Source organism: Chenopodium quinoa, unplaced genomic scaffold, assembly GCF_001683475.1.
Source record: "Chenopodium quinoa cultivar QQ74 unplaced genomic scaffold, ASM168347v1, whole genome shotgun sequence".
NCBI classification, from domain to species: Eukaryota; Viridiplantae; Streptophyta; class Magnoliopsida; order Caryophyllales; family Amaranthaceae; genus Chenopodium; species Chenopodium quinoa.
Window position 1 is genome coordinate 6635303 of NW_018745024.1, and position 21404 is coordinate 6656706.

At 36.0% G+C, this 21404-nt stretch overlaps 4 protein-coding genes across 4 annotated transcripts; 3 read left to right on the forward strand and 1 right to left on the reverse strand.

Moving 5' to 3' along the window:
* Positions 1–2906: 2906 nt before the first annotated feature.
* Positions 2907–17095, reverse strand: LOC110708410 (peptide-N(4)-(N-acetyl-beta-glucosaminyl)asparagine amidase-like). The gene is made up of 17 exons (XM_021886540.1): positions 16919–17095; positions 16760–16813; positions 16482–16670; positions 16108–16206; positions 15911–16000; positions 15123–15205; positions 13159–13272; positions 11028–11082; positions 10850–10936; positions 8767–8822; positions 8133–8192; positions 7596–7683; positions 6735–7487; positions 6567–6627; positions 6223–6325; positions 3547–3681; positions 2907–3458 (listed from the first exon to the last, which is right to left on the reverse strand). Exons 1-17 carry the CDS (start codon positions 16994–16996, stop codon positions 3374–3376), a joined length of 2190 nt encoding a protein of 729 aa, XP_021742232.1. The 5' UTR covers positions 16997–17095; the 3' UTR covers positions 2907–3373.
* A 919-nt stretch (positions 17096–18014) lies between these two features.
* Positions 18015–19112, forward strand: LOC110708869 (glutathione S-transferase T3-like). Its single transcript, XM_021887092.1, has one exon. It carries the CDS (start codon positions 18015–18017, stop codon positions 19110–19112), a length of 1098 nt encoding a protein of 365 aa, XP_021742784.1.
* Positions 19113–19660: 548 nt separating this feature from the next.
* Positions 19661–20413, forward strand: LOC110708870. The gene has a single exon (XM_021887093.1). The coding sequence runs from the start codon at positions 19661–19663 to the stop codon at positions 20411–20413; it is 753 nt and encodes a 250-aa protein (XP_021742785.1).
* LOC110708411 lies at positions 20181–21192 on the forward strand. The gene has a single exon (XM_021886541.1). It carries the CDS (start codon positions 20429–20431, stop codon positions 21023–21025), a length of 597 nt encoding a protein of 198 aa, XP_021742233.1. The 5' UTR covers positions 20181–20428; the 3' UTR covers positions 21026–21192.
* Positions 21193–21404: the final 212 nt, after the last annotated feature.

Sequence of the window (21404 nt, forward strand, 5' to 3'; positions counted from 1 at the left end):
TGACTCCCCCCACAGAATTGCCGGCATCCAGGCCGCCTTGTTTCACTTCCACATCTGGCGCCTGGTCAGATGTTTCACTAAGCGGCACCCTGTGGGAGGAGCCGTCTGAATTTGAGATCCTAGCTGTCTTTTTCGTTCTGGCCATCCTGCTCTGCATAGACACAGATACAGTCGGACTTTGTATAAAGGGCAAAAATGGGTCCGGAAAAGGGCAGGCGACACTCCTAGTCCTAGATTCAGCCGTCCCCGGTGACCGGCTGATCACTAACCTAGGTCGTGTCGTGTGCTTCCGTGGTGCCATTTCAGAAAATAAAAAGAAAATTAAGAGTAAGAGAACTGAGTTACCTGAACGAGTGACGGTTGATGAAGTTCTGAAAATCCTGTGCAGTCGGCTTGTCAGAACAGGCGGTAGGCAGAAAAGGTCCAAAATGTCAGAGCAAGTTCAGGGGTCCGAATGTTCTCAAAAAGTTCTCAAAGTGTGAAAATGACTCAAGACAACTCTCCCTTATATAGGCGAAGTGGGAAGGCGAAGGGTCACTTTCAGAATTCAAAATTTGGGCGGGAAAATCTCTCGTCCTTTCGCCGACTGACACCTGTAGCAGGCCGTCGCCTGTTACAGTGCGACACCTGTCACAGGTAACACGTGACCAATCACGTGCCACCTGTGAGGGACAAATGATTAGGGGATTTTTCTCCCACCAATCGGAATGCGCCACGTGGACCCATCAGGTCATGCCAAGTGTCCCCCAGTTGGAACTGTCAGGGCTTGCCACGTGGCACGCGCTTATTCGTCCACCTTGGACCTGTTATATCAAGACATGTGGCATACTCCATGCCTAATGGAGAAACCGGCCACCCAGGCCCAACTTCCGAGGGAAGCCCAATCGGCCCTAGGTTTACCTAAACCTAGGATGGGCACGTTTTCCAAGGTTATAAATACCTCCCTTAATCCTCATTAAGGGGGAGAACAGAAACATTACGGAAAAAACACATTAATTACACAGTAATAACCGGCTGATCTCGCTAACAAAGCAGATTACCTACATTAAACACTCTCACCTAGAGAGACCAAATCACTTTAATTTCCGCAATAATTACTCCTTAATCAGGTACTAACTTGACCGTTGGAGGCGGAGCTCCCAGGAGTCTCCGTTATTTTGCAGGTACAGGCGTCCGGTTCCAGTCTCGGAATTGTAACTCTCCCGCAGGACATCAGAAAACCCCGAAACAACATCAATGACATTCCCCTGGGCCATTTGCTTCTTAATATCTGCATACAATCTTGACATTGTAGATCTATGAATGTCATGCTGTCTTGCTTGTTGTAATAAAAAACCCCTTGGCAGATCACCTCCTTGCATTTTTCACAGAATGACATCCACTATTTGCCTTTTCTGTTCAATGGTAAGGTCTTTCCTCTTCTCTCCTTGTTGGGTTGTCTGCTGATTCTGTAAAATCTGAGATCGAGTATGCCCATTCTGCACCGTACTCATCCTCTGAATCTGTACTGGACAGTGATGAGTCACTTGATAAAACTTCTTGTTCTTCTCCTAGCAACTGTTCTAAATGAAAAAAAAATCTTCCATATCCATTTCCATTAACAGATACTACCTTGTTCTGATCCAGGTCAGGTGATGGTGATGAAGTGGAGGGTGCAACTTTTTGGACAACTCAAACGGAACCTGGTTTTTGAAGATTTCAAAACGAAGCCGCTGCCCCTAATTTAGCATTAATTAGATGTTAGGATGTAGGCTGGGTGTATTTATGGTAGTTTTTGAACTTGTTTTAGTGCTAACTTTTGCTGATTTTAATGCTTAGATGTATTCATTAGGTGGTAGTTTAAAATGGTAGTGCAATGAACAAATATGAATTGTTGTTTCTGCTGAATACTACTGCTATTTATACCCTCTCTTGCTTGGGGAAAAAGCAAGAGGAGGGAAATATTTGAAGGAGGAAAACAGAAATTTAAAAATTTGGTGAAAAATTGGGAGGGAAAAGTACCCTCCCAAATTCTGCCCATGTGAAAGTAAAAAAAAAAAGGGTGGTCCCTTATTACTTTCCTCCTTTTTTAAAGATAATCACATGCTCTTAACTCATGATTTATTCCATGATTTATTCCCTAAAATCTTTTGACTTGGGAAATGTGCAACCCCCCTTTGTTGCAAGAAATAAGAAACGGAGGGAGTATTTATAAACTTAAAAATCTAACTATATCTTTGTATAAATAAATTCCTACATAAGTGATTACGTTTTTTTTTCTTTTTTTTAAGAATTAGTGATTACTTTTTAATGTATAATGATAATGATTATTTATATATAGTTAAAAAAAAAATCATAAATATATATTTTTCAACTTATAATAGTTGGTGAATGAAAAATTATCATATTTGGAAAAAAATGTCATTAAGGTTCAAAATAGAAGAAAGCAATATAATATGTATTCAAAAAAGATAAAAAAAATAAATATTTTAAGTAGCTTGATTTGAGATTAAAAAAAAAAAAGATTTTAAATTGATACTCCGTGACAAAGGTTGAAAAACCGTGCATGGAACGGGATCTAACCTAGTAAACCAAAATGTGAGAGTTAAATGTCAATAAAAAAGTTTTACTTGAAGGTCAGGGAAAAAGATTATTTTTCAGTAACTATTATAAATATAAAGAAAATTAATTAAACAAAAGAATCAAAAGCTACGGAATACTGTAAATCCAATTATACCAATATACCTTTTTTTTTTTTTGGTGAAAAAGTACATACCAGTATACCACTATGCCATTAGCAAAAACTTGAAAAAAAAAAGCCAAGATCAAATAACAACATGCTACTTAATAAACTTTGAAACAAGATCTATTTACAATGTACTCCATATTTATAAGCTTATAATTCACTTCATACTTCGCACTCCAAATTAAATAAGAAAAGTTAACTCTAAAGTACGATTGTTAAACGAATGTTTCAACTCTTTCAAGTAGGGACAGTTATTAACTTCGAACACAATGTGAATATTTCTTAAAAGAGCCAAGATCAAATAACAACATTTACAAATCTGTGCAATACGAGGCACCTAGGCAATGCAAGGGCATAACAATTAGTTGTTATATAAAAATTACATCTTTACAACATTGCGAGGGATTAACTGAATAAACTATTTTTATTCAGCCTATAACTTCTCAAACCTGATGGATTTTGAAATAAAAATAATAAATACAACCCTCGTATTTGAATAAATAGATGTCAGTCAAAATCAAAGCAGCATAATAGTTGCCACAGACTAAACTGGCACCAGTAATCAGTAGTAACAATATTACATTTCTTCCTTCTGGAGTCATTTATACATAATCCCTTTCTGCCTCCCCTTTCCTCCTGCACTGGATGTTAGTAGTTTCCTGCATACAAGTCAATACTACCAATTTGTAGCCTTGAGGTCGACTTAACATCTCGGACTGACAGAAAGGTGAACCTGCAAAACTCAGCATTTAATAGATACTCAGTTACTTTTCTGCAAGGGAAGGAGGGGGAAGGGGAAGGGGGGGGGGGGGGTTGAATACCTTATGGCGTTTGATAGTGTATGCCGCGTTCCAACCCTGTACAGTTTGCACTGAAAACGGCTATCAAATGTCTGAGAAGTTTGTCTGTCCAAAACATACCAACTGGATCCTCCATCACTGCTTCCTTCAACAATCCTGAAAAACATTTGCAGAAGTTTGGGACATAAATATTTACAGATACACAAAGCCTATGTTGCACAAAACTGGATTTAGGTGTCGAGTCTGACATGGATTCGGATCCTTTGACACTCTGGATTTTATAGTATTTCACATAAGGCCACTATATATTTGGGTGTCATATCGTGTTGAAGTGTCGGAGGAGACGTACAGCAGAGTGTCAGAGTAACATAGCCATAAGATCTAATAAACAGAAGCTAGGAACAGCATTAGAATCCAAAGTTCATTTCCATGAACTTTCCTTTATCAATGCTTTTCAATAGGCTTAGAAAGAATTATCATGTACTTCATAGTCACTTTTGGGAATGTGTTTTTAATATAAAGCACTTTAGAGAGATAATTAATGATAACCAAGGGTAGTACCCACAAATGTTGCATTGCTATAATAATCTATACTAATGTTGTGTTGAACAAATGTTGCATCTCAAATCCATTGAAGTCCATAAGATTGCATCGGACCAGTTTGTATCTATACATGCACCACCCTGATGGACCCATGATTTACTCTGGTTACCAATAGACAAGTGCTCGCGCTGTAATGTGCACTCAAGTGCCAACTTATAGGCAAGACTGCAAGATCGTGTGTGATGACCATAACAACTAATATCAGAGTTGAGTTCAAATCTAGGCATCAAGAGATCTGTGTAAGCATCCGAGTGACAGCTAAACCAGATGACAATCATCCAAACAAACTTGCGTGGCTATTAGGCAAGTCCAAAGAAGGAAACCAACTTGAAGAGAAAGTGATTGGGCTATCCAAAACAGCTTGAACTCAACTACGATCAGCGATTTATGCAGTGCATGCGCGCAAAGAACTTAACTTTGTACAAGGGTTAGTTGATGAGATACCTGATAAGTACACCACCCTAATGCATGACAACAAACCTAAAGGGTGTTGCAAAAGGAGAATTAAACCAGCTAAACCTCAAATGTTCGGGTGGCACAAGAGACTTTATAGAAGCCGACATCTCATCTTCAACATGAAGTACTTTTTGGTCTATATAGCAGTTCATTGTTCAACATAAGGGATATTCTTTCACAGGGATATCAAGGGAACAGTAATAAATAATTCAAAAACAAGCACCACAAGAAACACAGAAAATGACACTTAAGTTCAAACAATGACGAAAATAGGTACCAAAGCAAGGGAGAAAACTTGTGAAAGAGTGGGGTTTTGTCTCCTTCCAGCAAAAGAGGCCCCTCTCCCCACAAGACCTTCATGTGTATACTATGTCACAGGCCATAATAGCGATTTGCGTGTTGCCAGAAGGAAAAAATCAACTATGGCCAAAGGAAGTCCACTGTGTCTATGAATTCTGTCAAGATGACACAAATCATCAAAGTTCAAGGCGCAGTTTATTTGTTCTCATAAGAAAAGAGATGCCAAACTAATCACTCAGCTATACAACTGGAGAAAGGGCTCAGTTTACTTGTTCTCATAAGAAAAGATGAATGAGCCCATGTTCCTTATAGTCATATTGGTGAATGAGGATAAAGCACTTGGTAACTTGTTCAGCTACTAAATATACTCCAATCAATAAGGGCTATCAACCATACCCCTCTGAAGTTCCTATGGTACACTCATGATATCCAAGGGAAAAACTCTCCTATTGTGCAATAATAATTACTGAAACAAGGTACAGCGCAAAACCATTTCCATTTCCTGTGATGGTATTGACTAATTGGGGGGCAGTGTACTTCACCAACTTAAAATTGAGATAATCAATACCTCTCAGAGGAATGAGCTGAAACAGCTTGTGTCACAAATTGTGGAGCACTCGAATGAATTGCCTTGTTGTTCAACCTAACCAATGCATCTTCCATGTGATGAAAGTATGAAACAAGTCTTTTATGGAATACCGGCATACCGCAACAAGTTTTTAATTGTGTACTTGGATGAAATTATGATCTTTAGCAGGGTGCTGGAAGACCATATTGAACAGAAGGAAGGTAATTGAGAAATTTAGGGAACACCCAGTCCTTGAAGTGAAAGAACTGTGTCATCTCGTGAGAGGAGGCCGATAAGGATAAATACGAAAAGCACACAAACTATACATAATAGGCAAGGTCCAAAGAACATTTTTGAACTAAGGTCATTTTTATGTTATCTAACTACTATTGGTTGTTCATAAAATGTAAGAAGGGACTCACTTGGAGGGGGAGATAAGAGAAATCCCTCAATGAGTCTCATGAGGTTTGATCCCTAGACCTTAGGGATATGAGTTAAGGAGCCATTCCACTACTCCACCACCTCAACCTCAATGGTTCATACGGAGATATTCTAGAGAGATCACTGAACACACTAGCTTAGCTCTTTTGTTCTTTCATTCTAAAGATCAAGTAATTTGTTCTCTGCTCCATAGTTGTTACTCGTTCAAAAGCTGGTACTTAATTTACATAACAATATTTCACGTATATTATTGTAAACTATTTGCACCACAGGATTTTGTTTTGTGGGGAAGGGGGGGAACGTGTAGTAGTGTTATGTACTGATCATACCAATTCATTGGATCTCTCTCTGGAGCATCATTAGCAGACATCAGCTCATACGCCACAACCTCACACATCTGCTCCTCTTTCAGTTTGTATGCAATCCAACCACCTGCAATACCAAAATTCAAAAGGTAATGTAAGGATAGATCACATATGAAAATATAATATTATGAGATCGCATAAAAACAAACATTGGATAGCACAAAGCCCAAATCTCAAAAAGATTGGCTAACATGAATCGTCACAAGGAACTGTCCACAAAAAAGGGAACAAAGAAAGAGTAGTGATAAAATGAAAGTAGACAAAATTAAAAGAGAATAAATTTCAGTGACTGTAAGGGAAAAAAAAACCTCTTGCTCCATTTGGTTCTTCCCATTTTGACGACTGTAACCCATCAAAAGCTGATGTAGCCTGAAAATACAGTTTATATATAAATCGATGAAAAATCTTAAGAGATATGAACCTCTCACCACACATATGTAGAGCAGAAAACACAAATATTCCACCAGTTGACTTACAATTCCAAAAGGAAGCTCTTCTCCACTTGCAAGGACTGAACCTGAATGTATTCTATTCAACCTCAGAAGCGGCAAAGAGAGACAATCTTTTGAAATGCTGGGACATTTAGCAAGGCTCACAATCATATCATCCAGAGCATCTAGTGCAACCGGCAAAGCTAAGGAGGTCTTTATAGGATGGCCAACCATATGCACAAGCACCTCATTTTTAGTGTCGAGCTCAAACTTCAGATAGAGGGTGTTCATTAGCTTGCCAAAAGCAGGCAATAAATGGTGCAAAGAAGGTTGTAGACCATGTGAAGTGTTTATTATCTTTCTAGATCTAAAAGGACACTTCTGACAATCTGTCAAGATCCTTCTTAGGGTCTTTAGGGCATCAACCCCACTGGAGACTGAAAGAGAGCTATCCGCAAACTGGGAAATGACAACTCCCAATGAATTATAAATATCAGAAACATGCTCATCGACACACAAACGAACAGGACAAGTAGTGCAACTCAAGCCATCCTTTCCAGATTCATATTCTGATCTTGAGATGCGCCATTGCTTGTCCCCACTTAGTCTCCCAGGTAGTGAAACAGCAGCATCACCCTTCGAATGAAGATCTCTTTCAATAGCTTCTTTCTCAATTTTGTAACGTTCTTCAAGCAAAGATATCTCTTCTGGTTTTAAACCCTTTCGGCATTGTTTTGTTAGTTTTTCCAGATCATTGCATAAATTTTGCTCTGTTGTAATATTCCGGCGGGTTAGAACCTGAAAGATATAGAAGGGGGATGGCAGCATAAGTTATGACAGAACAATACAAGATCCAAGAACAATAATCAGTGTTGGCACCCAATATAGTATTTTACTTCAAATTACCTCATGCCACTTTCTTGTGTAACGTTTTGTGACATCATATACCCCATCTTTTGCAATAGCAATCACATAATTTAATTTTTTATTCCACCTATGCAATATAGGTGCTAAATTACATTAGTTATTGAACAAAGAAAGCATTAGAATTCAAATTTAGGTTCATGTGAGAACCAAGGCTATGGTGAGAACCACTGAAACACATAGGACACATGTCATATACTCATAGAATTATATGGTACATTAGACATGTTTTTGAATTTTTCATATGAGAAAAACTACTTTACGAGTGAAAAAAATCAATTTTAAAATATATGAGAATAATGTAATGTACCTTATAGCTCTATGATACGTATTATATATTGGATATAGTGGTAAGACATGCACCTTAAATTTTTTTTTTTGTAAAAAAATTCAGTTTTAAAACTTGGGATATGTACCTTATAAGAGATGTACCTTGCAACTCTATGACATATACCCATGTGGTTCTCACAGTTCAAATACTATATACACACACAGACATGAGGAAGAAAATGGGAGTACCCTTTTTCATACAACAATGGGTTGTCATAAATTCCTTCACAAGGATCAAGATGCATCCACCTGAGTATAAGAAGATACAAGTCCACCCAAGTGATCAGTCTTCGAACAGCTATGGAAAAGCACAAAGGAAATAGGGAAAAAACAGAAGGTAGGTTTCATACAATTTATTCATGAATAATTTAACCAAATGCCTACAGATTACCATGTCCAAGAATACAACCTTCCTAAATTTAGAACAGTATGTACTTTTGATGGATGGTAATTATGCAGTCAAAGTATCAAACTGTTTCCTTAATCGTTTTTAATTTTTTTGTCAAGACTAAGAAAAGTTCAGCGACAAACAATGCCGTTTGAGGAATCTAGCTCCCTTTTAACATAAATAAGGATGAAGCATTAGCTTTTAAAAATGACATGAGACAAACTTAAAGGGGATGTCCATAGAGGTACTGAAATTATTGTTTGAAATTTATAAAATAAAAAAATAAAATGCTGAGGGCAGTAGTCATGATTATAAAAAGCCAGAGGCAACTGCATAATTTTTTTTTCCAAACTTCATCTTTGGTTTCCCCAAAATGAACCACAAACATCAAAAATGCATATCTGTACATAAAAGCGGGACAAATAGTTATCTTACCTCCCTAAATGATGTGAAAAACACTCTGTCCATACATGATCCGTGAAATCCAAAACCTGCAATAGCAAAATTTTAAGCTGACAATTCTCTCCAAAAAAATACCTAAAAGACAAAAATGCCATCTCCAAGACAATTTCTTTAAAGTACACGTCTTTCGATACAGAGCTACTAAATGCTGCAAATCAATTAGCCGATCTAAATGACTACCGGCAAGGTAATATTCAATATGAGCACAAGTTGTAGTGATTGAAAGAGAAGGATGAAAGTACATATGAAACACAACTGCCACTCCACCAGAAATGATAATAGTTTGTAATGTCTTGCTACTTTTTTCCCCCTATTTTTTTTTATCTGTGTTCTGAGGCCTGAGGGTTAGCTGAAGTAACCTTAAGCACTAGTTGAGTCGTTGACATAGAAAAACCATCCTATGATCAATGCTAAGGTTGCAAGTCTAAAAGTGATAGGTCTTGAGTTGGATAGTTGAGATACAAGTTAAGACAAAACAAAGTGATAGTGATTAAGGGCAATATCCGTTTTGTTAATTTCTACAACTGATATACTGTTCAAGCTCTGTGGACGTGTCCATCCCACTATCCCAGAGAGGCAAGTGCATCCATGCAGAATGCCCAGCATTTTTTTGAAGGCTTTTTGTCATGATTGTGATTTCCTTTCTATGGTATTTTAGAACTCTAGTCTCTCCTTTCCATAAATGTTTACTGTTAATGATAAAACAATGAAATCATAGATAATGTAATATTCTAGAATCAATAACAGTCAACTTACTGAAGGTAAGAACTAATATTCTTCCATTGCCTTATGGGAGATTAGAAACATTATAAGGGAGCTTTGAAAGTCTTTGTCAGAGAAGGGTTTTGCAATGCCCAATCTAGGGTGATTTGTGAGGTGTGTAACTACTAATATTTGTCAAATAGATTAGTACACATGGTGTGATTTTCACCTACTTAATATGTTCAGGCTTTCTACGTATTGTTAGTGTTTGCAATTGTCTTGTAATTTTTTACTTTAGATCTCTTTCATTTTTTATTTTTTATTTTTAATTTGTTTGTAACATTCAAGACATCACAGTAAAAACATCTTTGAAACAATTGATGCCATTCACTCAATTAGGCAAGCACGACATTGTCTTGTGATGATATACAGAATATTGAGGTTAATAACTAGTCTTAACAACCAAATATATAGCAAGACTTTCATTCAAACTAAGAATTGAATGACAGTTGACAGTTTGACACCAATAAGTAACTCTCTGATTGCTTGGTTGGCCGTGCACAACAGGCTAAGAACTAGGCAGATACTTCTGAGATGTGTTGTTTGAAAGGATGCTAGCTACCTTTTATGTCATGAACAGGCTGAGTCTGAAACACACCAGTTTTTCAGATGTCCTTAGTAGCAGTTCCCTGAAGTTGTTGCAATGGCTGGGGAAGAATGCAGATCAGCATTTTGATCTGAACATTGTTTGGAGGAAGTGATGCAGGATGTTTAGAGATGCTAGGCAAAGGAAAAAGGGGTTTGCAGCGTTTGAAGCTCACTTATCATATTTGGCATGCTAGAAACCATGCATGATGGCAGAAAGCTTTGATCTTGAGGGTTAAACAGAAGATTTATTGGAGAATTCAGCAAGTTGTTGATGACAAATGGAGTACTTGATCTTGTGATTGGCTGTATACTGTATAGAATTTTGTGTAGTTTGTTGTGTGTTTGGTTGATGCTGTTTGTTTGTACATAGGGGAGTCTTTATACATGTACATTTCTCGCATGATTGATATATATCTTACTCACCCAAAAAAAAACGTGGGTAAAAATTGGTTTTGTTTGCATTATGCTTCATCATAATAATTGAAATCTGGCACACTGAGCTAGGAGCCACAACTCTATAGTTATGACTTATGAGAAGCTTGCAACATAAGTTTAATTGTAGCAAATGATATACAGAAAAAGGAAAGAGAAGAAAAGGCAAAAACATTTCAATATAATGTTAGCTTTGGGAAGGTAATAATTGCAAGAACCTTGATAATCAGCAAGGCAAAATGAAAGAGGAAAGACAGTTGATAGAGACACTCACAGGACGTGACTCATAGCCAAATGCTCTGCAATACAGAGTAAAGCAGTTAGCCCACTCCCCACAACGCCCTTTTTTAGTTTCTAGGATCTGCATGGACAAACGATACAAATAGAACAAACAGAAGCTAAGCACAAGCAAATAAGACCACATAAATAAGAAGTAATAAAAAAAAAAGTACCTTTATTGGGTCATTATAGCGTGGGAAACGAGTAATCCTCGAGCAGAAGCTGCAGCTGTAGGTTGACAGCAAAAGTCCGTGAGTATTTAGAGCACTAAATAAGAAACTATTAAAATATAATCACTAGAATAAAAAAAAAATTACAATTTATTACAAAATTAATTCTTAAGCCACATAATACATAAATATACTTTTTGGGAGAGCCATATAAGCAATTATCAAAATCTAGCATATGAAGTCGGAGATTTGTAAGAAAATTCTAGCACCACACGAGTAGAAGTAAATAGTTTGCTTTTGGATAAAAATATTCCAATCCAACTATCCAACCATAACTCAATAATTTTTAATAATTCAATCAGCCAATAACAAGACAATTTTTTCGACATTGATAATTACTCATACAACAATCAAAATATTAATCCCAAAAATGAGGTCAGGTACATGGACCATGCAAAATGGCCAACCATGATCCTGTCCTAGTCTCCTTCCATGCTCCTGCAAATCCAACTTCATTTCCTTTTGAACTCCTTTCATCCAAGTCATCTTTGGTCATCCTTTGCTTCTTTTAAGATCTCGACAATCCCAAACTCCTAATCCTCTACATTATTTACCAGTGCGTCTTTTCAATCTCCATCTAACATGCCCAAACCAACACAAACGGTTCTCCCTTATTGCATCAACTCCAATCTTCCTTCTAATATCTTCATTTTTAACTTCTAATTTTGCCCTTTAAGGTGTTCTCACATATCCATATCAACACACGCATCATTGCTACCCCCATCTTCCCAAAATGATCCTTTAGCTTAGACCCATATGACAACGTTGGTCTAATAGCCATCCAATATAATTTTCCCTTTAAGTTGAAAGGTATGCTCTAGTCATACAATAGCTCAGTGCTCTCCATTAGACGATTAAAGCCAACTTGACTTCATCTTGTGGGTAACATCTTGGTCAATTCTTCTGCAAATTGAATTGACCCAAGGTAATTATACACTCGCTAATCGGAACTTTTTTATCGTCCAACATTACTATATCCCCACTTGAATTCCTGGGAGTGATAAAACTAGATTCCATGTACTCGCACCAGCTTGGTCTAAATCCCTCGAGATATTAAAATTTGCATCCCCCTAACTCCACTCTCATCCACCAATACAATATGGATATTATATCATGATCTATTAGTTTGGCATCATACCCCCAAACAATATCATTATACCCAATGCTAAGTTACAGAATTCAAATCATCCAAATTGCTAATATTCAAGCACATCATATCCTTAGCAGATCCTAATTAATATTTCTATATCCTGTAAAAGTTCTAATCCCAAAAACTACTTATCTATTACTTATATGTTATATGTTCTTCAACATCATATCAAATCCTAATTATATTCCATATGATTGAACAAAAACTACCTCCATCAACAAAGGTGGTCGAAGGAAGATATTTCCATAGACAAATTAATGCATCCGATATGAGGATCTTACTAATCTTACATTTAACCATATCTTGCCCACAATGACAAACATTTCATTTGGAGATGTCCCAAAAAACTTCATACTTTCCCCTTTTCTTTTTTTTTTTTTTTTTTTTTTTTTTTTTTTTTTTTTTTTTTGTTTCCTCTCCTCCTATTCTGTTGATCCTTTTAATTTTCTTTTCAAAAATAAATTCCTACTCTTTTTTTTTTTTTTTTCTCTTCCCACTTCCAAATTTTTTATTTTACATTAGACAAATATGTTTTAAATTTTTTAAAAATTACCATACCAATCTCATGTGTGAATTTTTTTTTGGGAATGCCATAATTAACATCATCATCTAAGATATTGACATTTGAAACTTATATATGTACTAATATAACATCAAATCAGGGCTTCACTTTGCCTATCTAGAATTCGACATAAAGATGGATTTCAGTTTTAAGTTTGATAAAAGTTAAAAGTAGTGACTAACGAGTGTAAAGCAACATTAATATAATAAATGGAAAGATTCATAAGGCTTACGCAACTAGGATCAACAATATAATATCAAAAGGATTAAACCACACATATGGCAGTATAGCTATGGGACAAAAGAATCCATCAAAACACCAGAATTGGAAACACAGCTATAGATATAAATTTTCTTTCATACCGATATAGCTCAACTCGTGAACCTCCATATTTCATTTCTGCAGGCGATGGTACACCCATGCCCTGGCCTATAGTTTGATTCCCACAGCTATCACAAGGAGGAGCATTAACCCAACTGCAGAAGGCAATAAGCCATTTAAAACACACATGGTTGAAAATAACAATATGAATTTGGACATGCCATTAGAGTGAATGAGCACACATTGGATAGTACAAGAATCAAGTATATGAGTCATCCCTAAGAATCCTAGATTCTTTCAGAAACAAAGTGCCACCTATTACTAACATGGTCAATTTGCCATAGTCTCAATATGAACATAGAAATTTAATTGTGTCATTTAAGTGTATTGCACTCCATAAGCTATGGCTAATGAATTAATATGCTTCAATAAGAAACATCGCAAGGGAGTTGTCTTCATGAATTTAACCATTCATCATATTAATTTCCATGCCTTGGGAAAGCAATAATCCCCACATACAAAGAATCATGTTTAGCATATATCTAACTAATGTCAAGAGAGGAAAAAAAATGCCCAGATACCCAAGTAATCGATTGTTAATCACTAGTTATAGTCATAATTCCTTTCGTCCCCTTAGTTTATTCATTGAGCTTTTGTTACATTTTAAGTTTTTGGTTGGGTGAAGTTGATAAGAAACAAAATAAGTAGGATCAAATATAGTGTATTTAAGAGAAAAGTTGTAGTCCCTCTAATTCATTTATCGTATTGGGCAAACTCAAAGAGAAAATTTATAAAGGAAATTAAGGAAAATAAAAGAGGACGATGGGAGTAATAACTTTGTAATGTTAGTCTTCCCTTTGTTTCAGAGAGATCATTCTCCTTTCCATTTAGTGATATTATAAGTTGATAGTCAAAGAGAAATAATTCTTTATGCTTTAGAGATCCCTTATATGCTTTAAGATTTTAATACCAATTAGAATATACAAACTATGGAAAAACCAATGGCTCCATTTATAAATCTAGGGATTTCAATTTAAATCTTATATCTGGAAGATATTGATAATGTTAATTGGAATTTTGAATTTAGTCCAAAATAGGAGTTTGACCCTTATCCTATTTCGGGTGGAGACAACAGACTGAACAAAGTATACGGAGTATCATATCATTACGACCTAGTATACTAGCAACATTGCAGGAGTGATGTGATAGCCAAGTCCAAGCATCACAGTTTGACAAATGATAATTGATTTAATATTTACAATAGTAAGTTACAACAATAAAGCGAATTTCATAGTAGCCTTGAATTTAAGTAATGTTCAAAAATTAACCACCAAGATTTTGTATGATCAAAGGTAACCTAAGTGAAGGTTTGTTTTAAACCTACTATAACAGTAATGTTTGATTTTTTTTTTTTTTTTTGGTCTCATGGTCTGGCATGTCTGATTTTAGCAAGAATAAGATGCAGAAAACAAAGCTTAAGTCAAAGCTTTTGGTGGAAAATAGCTAACATTGTTACATTACGTAACCTTGAAAGTTATACAATTAGTTTGAAAGTTTGAATTTAAAACAAGAGTCTAAACATTAAAGCTTAAGGGGAACAGAACTAACATTGTTACATTACGTAACCTTGAAAGGTTATATAATTAATTCAAATTTAGAACAAGAGCCTAAACAATACCATGAATATTCTCAAACCAGAATACTTCTTCTTTTTTTTTTTTTTTTTTTTTTTTCCGATAAGGGTCAGACCTCAGGTTTACCATAAATAGGTTCCCAATAGTAATACCTAATTCCTTTGTAATTCTGGTTAGCCCCCCCTAGATGTTAAACATTAACTTTACCACTAAGTAGAAGAAACTCAACAATAGGAGAGCCTTTGAGTGTGAGGACTTCACTCATGTAACATGTCAAATAAGCATCAAACCTAATCAAAATAACTAAGATTTTAAGAAAGTCTCTCAGCTAGAATGAAGAAAAGATGAAATAAAATATATAGCTAGAATACCTGAATGATTGTTTGAACCAAATCAACAACTCCAGCAAGAAAGCATGATCCCGTTCATCTTTTGTTGGTTCAAAGTTCCCCTCCTAGAAAGCAAAGAGATAACCTTAAAATTTTTGAATATGTTCATAGAAAGTTTATAGCTCACAAGTATACAGTTAAAGCATCTAAAGTACTTTAGCCCACAATACACAACTAGAGGTTCATTAAAAGTCATAGCAAGAAAAGCAAAACAATGATTAATGGACAAGATGACTTCTAATCCTGTTTTGTAATCCTATGGACAGCAATGGCTAGAAATCCAGCCACTTCCATCTCATGTGATGCAATCACCCTTGCTGGTACAGTGTTATTCAATGAAAAGTAAGGAGATCTAGAGTATAAACCTATAAGACATGTATAAAATGCAGATATGTGACACTCAAGGATGAAATATAGCCATGCTTAATTTATGACTTTACAAACAGATATTCAGCCCCTGCCCTTAAATGAAAAATAGCTACTCTTATACTAGACCTATAGGTACAACCGTTCAACACAGATAAGAAAATTTTTATAAGCCAAAAAAAAAAAAAAAATTGCTTGCTGGTGAAAACTAAATGACCTTAACAAGATATTTTCATAGGAATTAGTATAATAGGTAATTAAACTACCGAATCAAGAGTTAAACTTTTTACAAGCAAAATTGATTTGCCCACATATGAAGTGACGACTGAACACAACGTAAACATCAAATTCATCTTTCATAATCTAGCAACATAACATTGAATGAAAATGATTAGTAACCCAACCTTTTTCGCTATGGCCACCAATGATTTCTCCTCCAACTCATCAACGGGTACTGTCTTACGAGCAGCTTCCTGGCGAGTTGGGTCCTCATACTACAATGTTACAAAAAAAGACGGTTAGCAGTAGCAAGTAACACTCTTGATTAACCAAAGAATCTAGACTGAATAAAAAAAAAATTAAAATGACAATTCGTAATCACCATAAAAACTTTATCAATATAACCCCGGAGTTGTTCTTCTATTTGTCCATTGTCTTCAGGAGCAACATACTGTTGAAAAAGCAATGCTTCCTCCTCAGCCTTAAAAAATTGTAACATTTATCAGTAATACGAAAATTTCACCGGAAAATCACAGTACAAAAACATTAATAATATAGAGAAATCTTGGATTTTACGAGGCGAAAATATATGTTTTAATACAGTTAATCATCATAATTTTCTTGATAAAGTTTGCAATTAGAAATAACTAGAACAATTTTCCACAAATTCGACAGCTCAGTAGATCAATGCTAGAATTTTAATTCAATCATTTCGAAAAAGAAAGGCGAAATCAAAGTAAAACAAAAGGCAATTACCTGAAGCAATCGAGCAAATTCTTCATCAGACTTGAGCAATTCTTCATTAACATGAGAATCACCAGTTGCCGACGATTCAGCTACAACATCTTCTTCAATTGAAATCAAACGAACCTTTTCTTCAATTGAATTTAGGTCAGAATCATCACAAATGATCTTAATATCATGATGATCATCATCACAAACGATCTGTAACATTAAAGCAAAAAAATGAAAAAATTGATCGACAAAATATTCCAATTTCAAAGTGAATCAAACAAAATTAGAGATTAATTCACCTTCTGTTCATCTGGAGGAATTGAAGTGAGAGAAAATAGTTGAAATTTGAACACCTGCAAATTGAAAAATCAAAAGATTGTTGATTCAAACACAACATTTTACAGCAGAAAATGCAATTGGAGAGAAAGGTTGAAGAAAGAGATTGGTAGAGAGAGTACTTCGAGGCCATCATCGGTGTCGTAATCGATGTCGAAGGTTGAGTTTTCATGGCGGACGAGAAGCTTCCGAGCTACCATTTCCGATCCCTTGCTTTTTGTTTTGTTAATACCAGTACTAGTTCTTTTCCTCCGACGAAGTTTGAAACTTTGGAGAAAGCCGTATACTTCTTCAAAGAGCATCTTTAAGGGTAAACATTTTAATAGTTCACAATGAGTCAACAAATAAAGTGGTGGCTTAATGGCAAACTCTTTAATTGTTCATGTTGAGTGGTCATGGATTCGATTGCAGGAGCAAGCACTTGCAAGAATTAATTCACTGTGGGCCCCACCAATATTTTGGACTGATATTCATGCAAAACGACGTCGTTGTACTGTTTTAAATATATCCGTTGTAATTTTACAACGGATCAAAAAAAAAAATTACCAACGACTCTATTTTTTTTCCCTCTATAAATAGACACCCATATTGATATACTTTTTTCAACTTTGAAAATTCATTTTTTTCTACTATATTTTTCTCTTCAAAAATCCCCTCTATAATTACCAATATTATTATTATTTATAACAATATTAATATTATTATTGTTATTATTATTTTTAATTATTATCATTAATATTATTATTATCGTTACTATTATTTTTATTATTATCGTTATTATTATTATTATTATTATTTTTATTATTATCGTTATTATTATTATTATTATTATTATCGTTATTATTATTATTATTATTATCGTTATTATTATTATTATTATCGTTATTATTATTTTTATTATTATTGTTATTATTATTATTATTATAATTAAATTTTTATTTTTTCCAAATATAAATTATAATCATGGATGCTAATACCAACCCCAAAACAAATAGAAAGAAGAAAAAAAATTTGGGTCAAAATATGATCCCGAATCAAGCCAATTTTCCTCCAATTCACCCAAATTTTTCACAAACACCCACAAATATTCCCCATAATTTTTCTGGAGTTTATCCTTAAATACCCCAGTCAAGTTTCCCAAATAATCCACCAAATTTCCCTCAAAATTTTAATTTTTCTCAAAGCAGTTCAAATTTCCCACATCCATCCATGATACCAATGGGTTACGGTGAATATGGTGCTGCATCTGGTTATTTTCCGTCACAACAACCGAATCCCAATATTTGGGAATCGAGCAATGTCTTATCTGAAGAAGATGAGGCAAATGAAGAATGCGAGGATGATGGTGAGGGAAATGAAAATCCTTCTCCCCATAAAAACTTCACTCAAATGTTACAGCAACCACTCCAATCAACTCCGGAATTTCGTGTTAGTGGTTCAAACAATAGAGGTTGGTCGCGATCAGAAACTGCGGCTCTTATATCCGGCTACATGAACACCAGCACCGACATAATTACCGGCACAAATCAAAAGAAGGGTGTATTTTGGAAGAGAGTCTTGGACGCATACGATGCTGCCAGGGAATCGAATGCAGATGAAATATCCCTACGAACTATTAGTAGTTTGAAGGGAAGGTGGATGCGAATCTCTGAAGCCGTGTTAAAGTGGTGCGGAAGCTATGATAAGGCCCGGAAGCGAAAGGGAAGTGGCTATAACGAAGATGATGTTATCCAAGAGGCCCACAAAATCCATGAGAACTCATTCGGACGATTCACCTTCTACGAGGAATGGATCCAATTAAGGAAGTGGGACAAATTCCGGTCTTTCTTGGACCAACAAACATTCAAGCCTTCGGTGGGACGTCCACATTCAACTCCACTAACGGATGAGTCTGTAGGGAGCGGAAGTAGTGGGAAGAGGACACGGGATGAGGGTGACAATTCCTCACCTACCACACCAACCAGTGTGGGTGTCGGTGATGAGAGAGTAGCTCGTGCTGAAGGTATTAAAAAGGCTAAGTCGAGATTGAAGGGTAAAGCTCCATCAAGTCAAGAATTTAAGGAATTAGAAACATTCAACAGCCGATTGCAGCTACTTGGGGATTCGATGAATGTGTCAAACGAAGCAGAAATGAAGAGACTTGAAATACAGGAGCGCAAGGAGGCAAGGAAACAACAGAAAATTGAGCTAGAGCAATATAGGATCAACTGGGAGCAACTATCTCGTCTAGAACAGAAAGTAAACCGAGAACAGTGGGAAGACGAAATGATAGTAATACTTCGGAACAATATTCAACGTTTCAATAATGATGCTTAGTGTCCTTTATTTTTATTGTAGTTAAGTGTGTTCAATTCCTTTGTTGTTCTTCATTTTCAGTAGTGATAAGTTTTCAATTCCAGTTCAACCTCTTGTACTCATTTCCTTATGTTTGTACTTTATCAATTAATCAGTAAAATGGATCTTTTCCACTTTCCCATTTTCATAGCCCATGTGATCTTATTCTGTTTATTCAATTATATCAATTTGTCTCTTTATATATAATTGTGTCAGTATCTTAATTTCCCCTTTGTTAGCCCATGTGAAACCCTTCTTCTCCATTCAATTTCTGTGTGGTTCTAATCCAGTGTTGGTCATAGCCCATGTGAAACCCTTCTTCTCCATTCAATTTCTGTGTGGTTGTAATTCATTGTTTGTCATAGCCCATGTGATCTTTGTCTCTTTATATTCAGTTATTTCTGAAGAAGAATTACAAATTAGTTCACTATAAATAAACACCATTCTTTCATTTTTTTTACACACAAACACATAAATCGTTTGCAGTTACTATTAGCAAACCTCACTCTCTTACATTTCTTACGTACAAAATGAATTCAAACAGTTTAAACGAAAGCTCAACCGATTCCTCTTCATCTTCATCTAACTCGGATGATGAGGGAAGGGAGCTTAGAGTTCAACAACGTAATGAAGTGTGTCTTATGATACAACACGTAATGCATGAGTACATTCCACCAATTATTCAAGCTGCCACTCAGCAACGCCGACGCAAATCTACTGAGCCCCGAAAGGATAGGGGACGCGAAGAAGGTCATGCACGGTTATACAATGACTATTTCGCGGAAGTCCCAGTTTATCCAAGTTCCTTGTTCCGGCGCCGGTTTCGAATGCGTAAACATGTGTTTGAGCGCCTTCTCAACGCAGTGACCCAACATGACCCCTGGTTTCAACAAAGGCGAGATGCGGCAGGTCGTCTTGGTTTGTCTCCACTTCAAAAGTGCACTGCGGCCGTTAGACAACTAGCTTACGGGTGTGCTTCAGACGCTTGTGATGAGTATGTCCGTATAAGTGAGGCAACTTCACGATTGGCACTCCAAAAGTTCACAGAAGGTGTCATCAACCTGTTCGGTGATCAGTACCTACGCCGTCCAAACATCGCAGATATGGAAAGATTGCTACGTATTGGGGAAGAACGTGGATTTCCTGGCATGATAGGCAGCATTGATTGTATGCACTGGGAGTGGAAGAACTGTCCACACGCATGGAAGGGGCAGTATCAAGGAAGAGAAGGAGTTGCAACTCTCGTACTGGAGGCAGTTGCAGACAGAGATCTATGGATATGACATTCGTTCTTTGGGATGCCAGGTAGCTGCAACGATATTAATGTGCTTCATCGATCCCCTGTGTTCGAAGACGTCTTAGAGGGTCGAACACCTCCTGTGAACTTCGTAGTCAATGGTCATCATTATACGAATGGGTATTATCTTACTGATGGAATCTACCCTAGATGGGCTTCTTTTGTGAAATCCATTACGAGTCCACAAACTCGTCAGGATCGTTTATTCGCAAAACACCAGGAAGCTGCAAGGAAAGACGTTGAACGCGCATTTGGGGTCCTTCAAGCTCGTTTTGCCATTATTAAAAAGCCGTCTTTGGCGTGGGATACCGACATACTCCACAATATCATGCTCGCCTGCATCATAATACATAATATGATCGTTGAAGATGAACGAGAGACGTATCAAAATAACGTTAATACCAATGAGTTTATGAATGCTGGAGGCAACGCTAATGAGGACACTACCGAGTACCGTACTGATCGTATTGTGGATATCGGCTTATACTTGTCTCGTAGAACAGAGATTGAGGATCAACAGACTCATTTGCAGCTAAAAAACGACTTGGTCGAACATATATGGAATAAATTTGGTAACAACGAAAACTTAGGCAACTAGGTTTACAACAAATGGTTATCCCTAAGGACATCTTACAAAACGATGTGTAGTTGTTTTTTTTAAATAAAATGTACTAGATTATAGTTGTAGAACTGTAATCACGATTTGTACCTCTTTTTTTTTTTGTTAATTAAAATTAGCTGCGTTGTTGTTTAAAAAATATTAATCACAAGAATTAGTTTTTTAAAAAGCTGATAAAAAAATGCGATAATTTCTTAATTAGTAATCACGATTAAAATATTAAATACGTCAATTAATTACATTGACATCGGGTTAATAAATTATAATTATGAAACAAAAAAGATTATATTTACAAAAATAAAATAAGGTGGGGTAGGGAGTATTGATGATGAACCATTGTTTAGTGTTCATTGTTAAG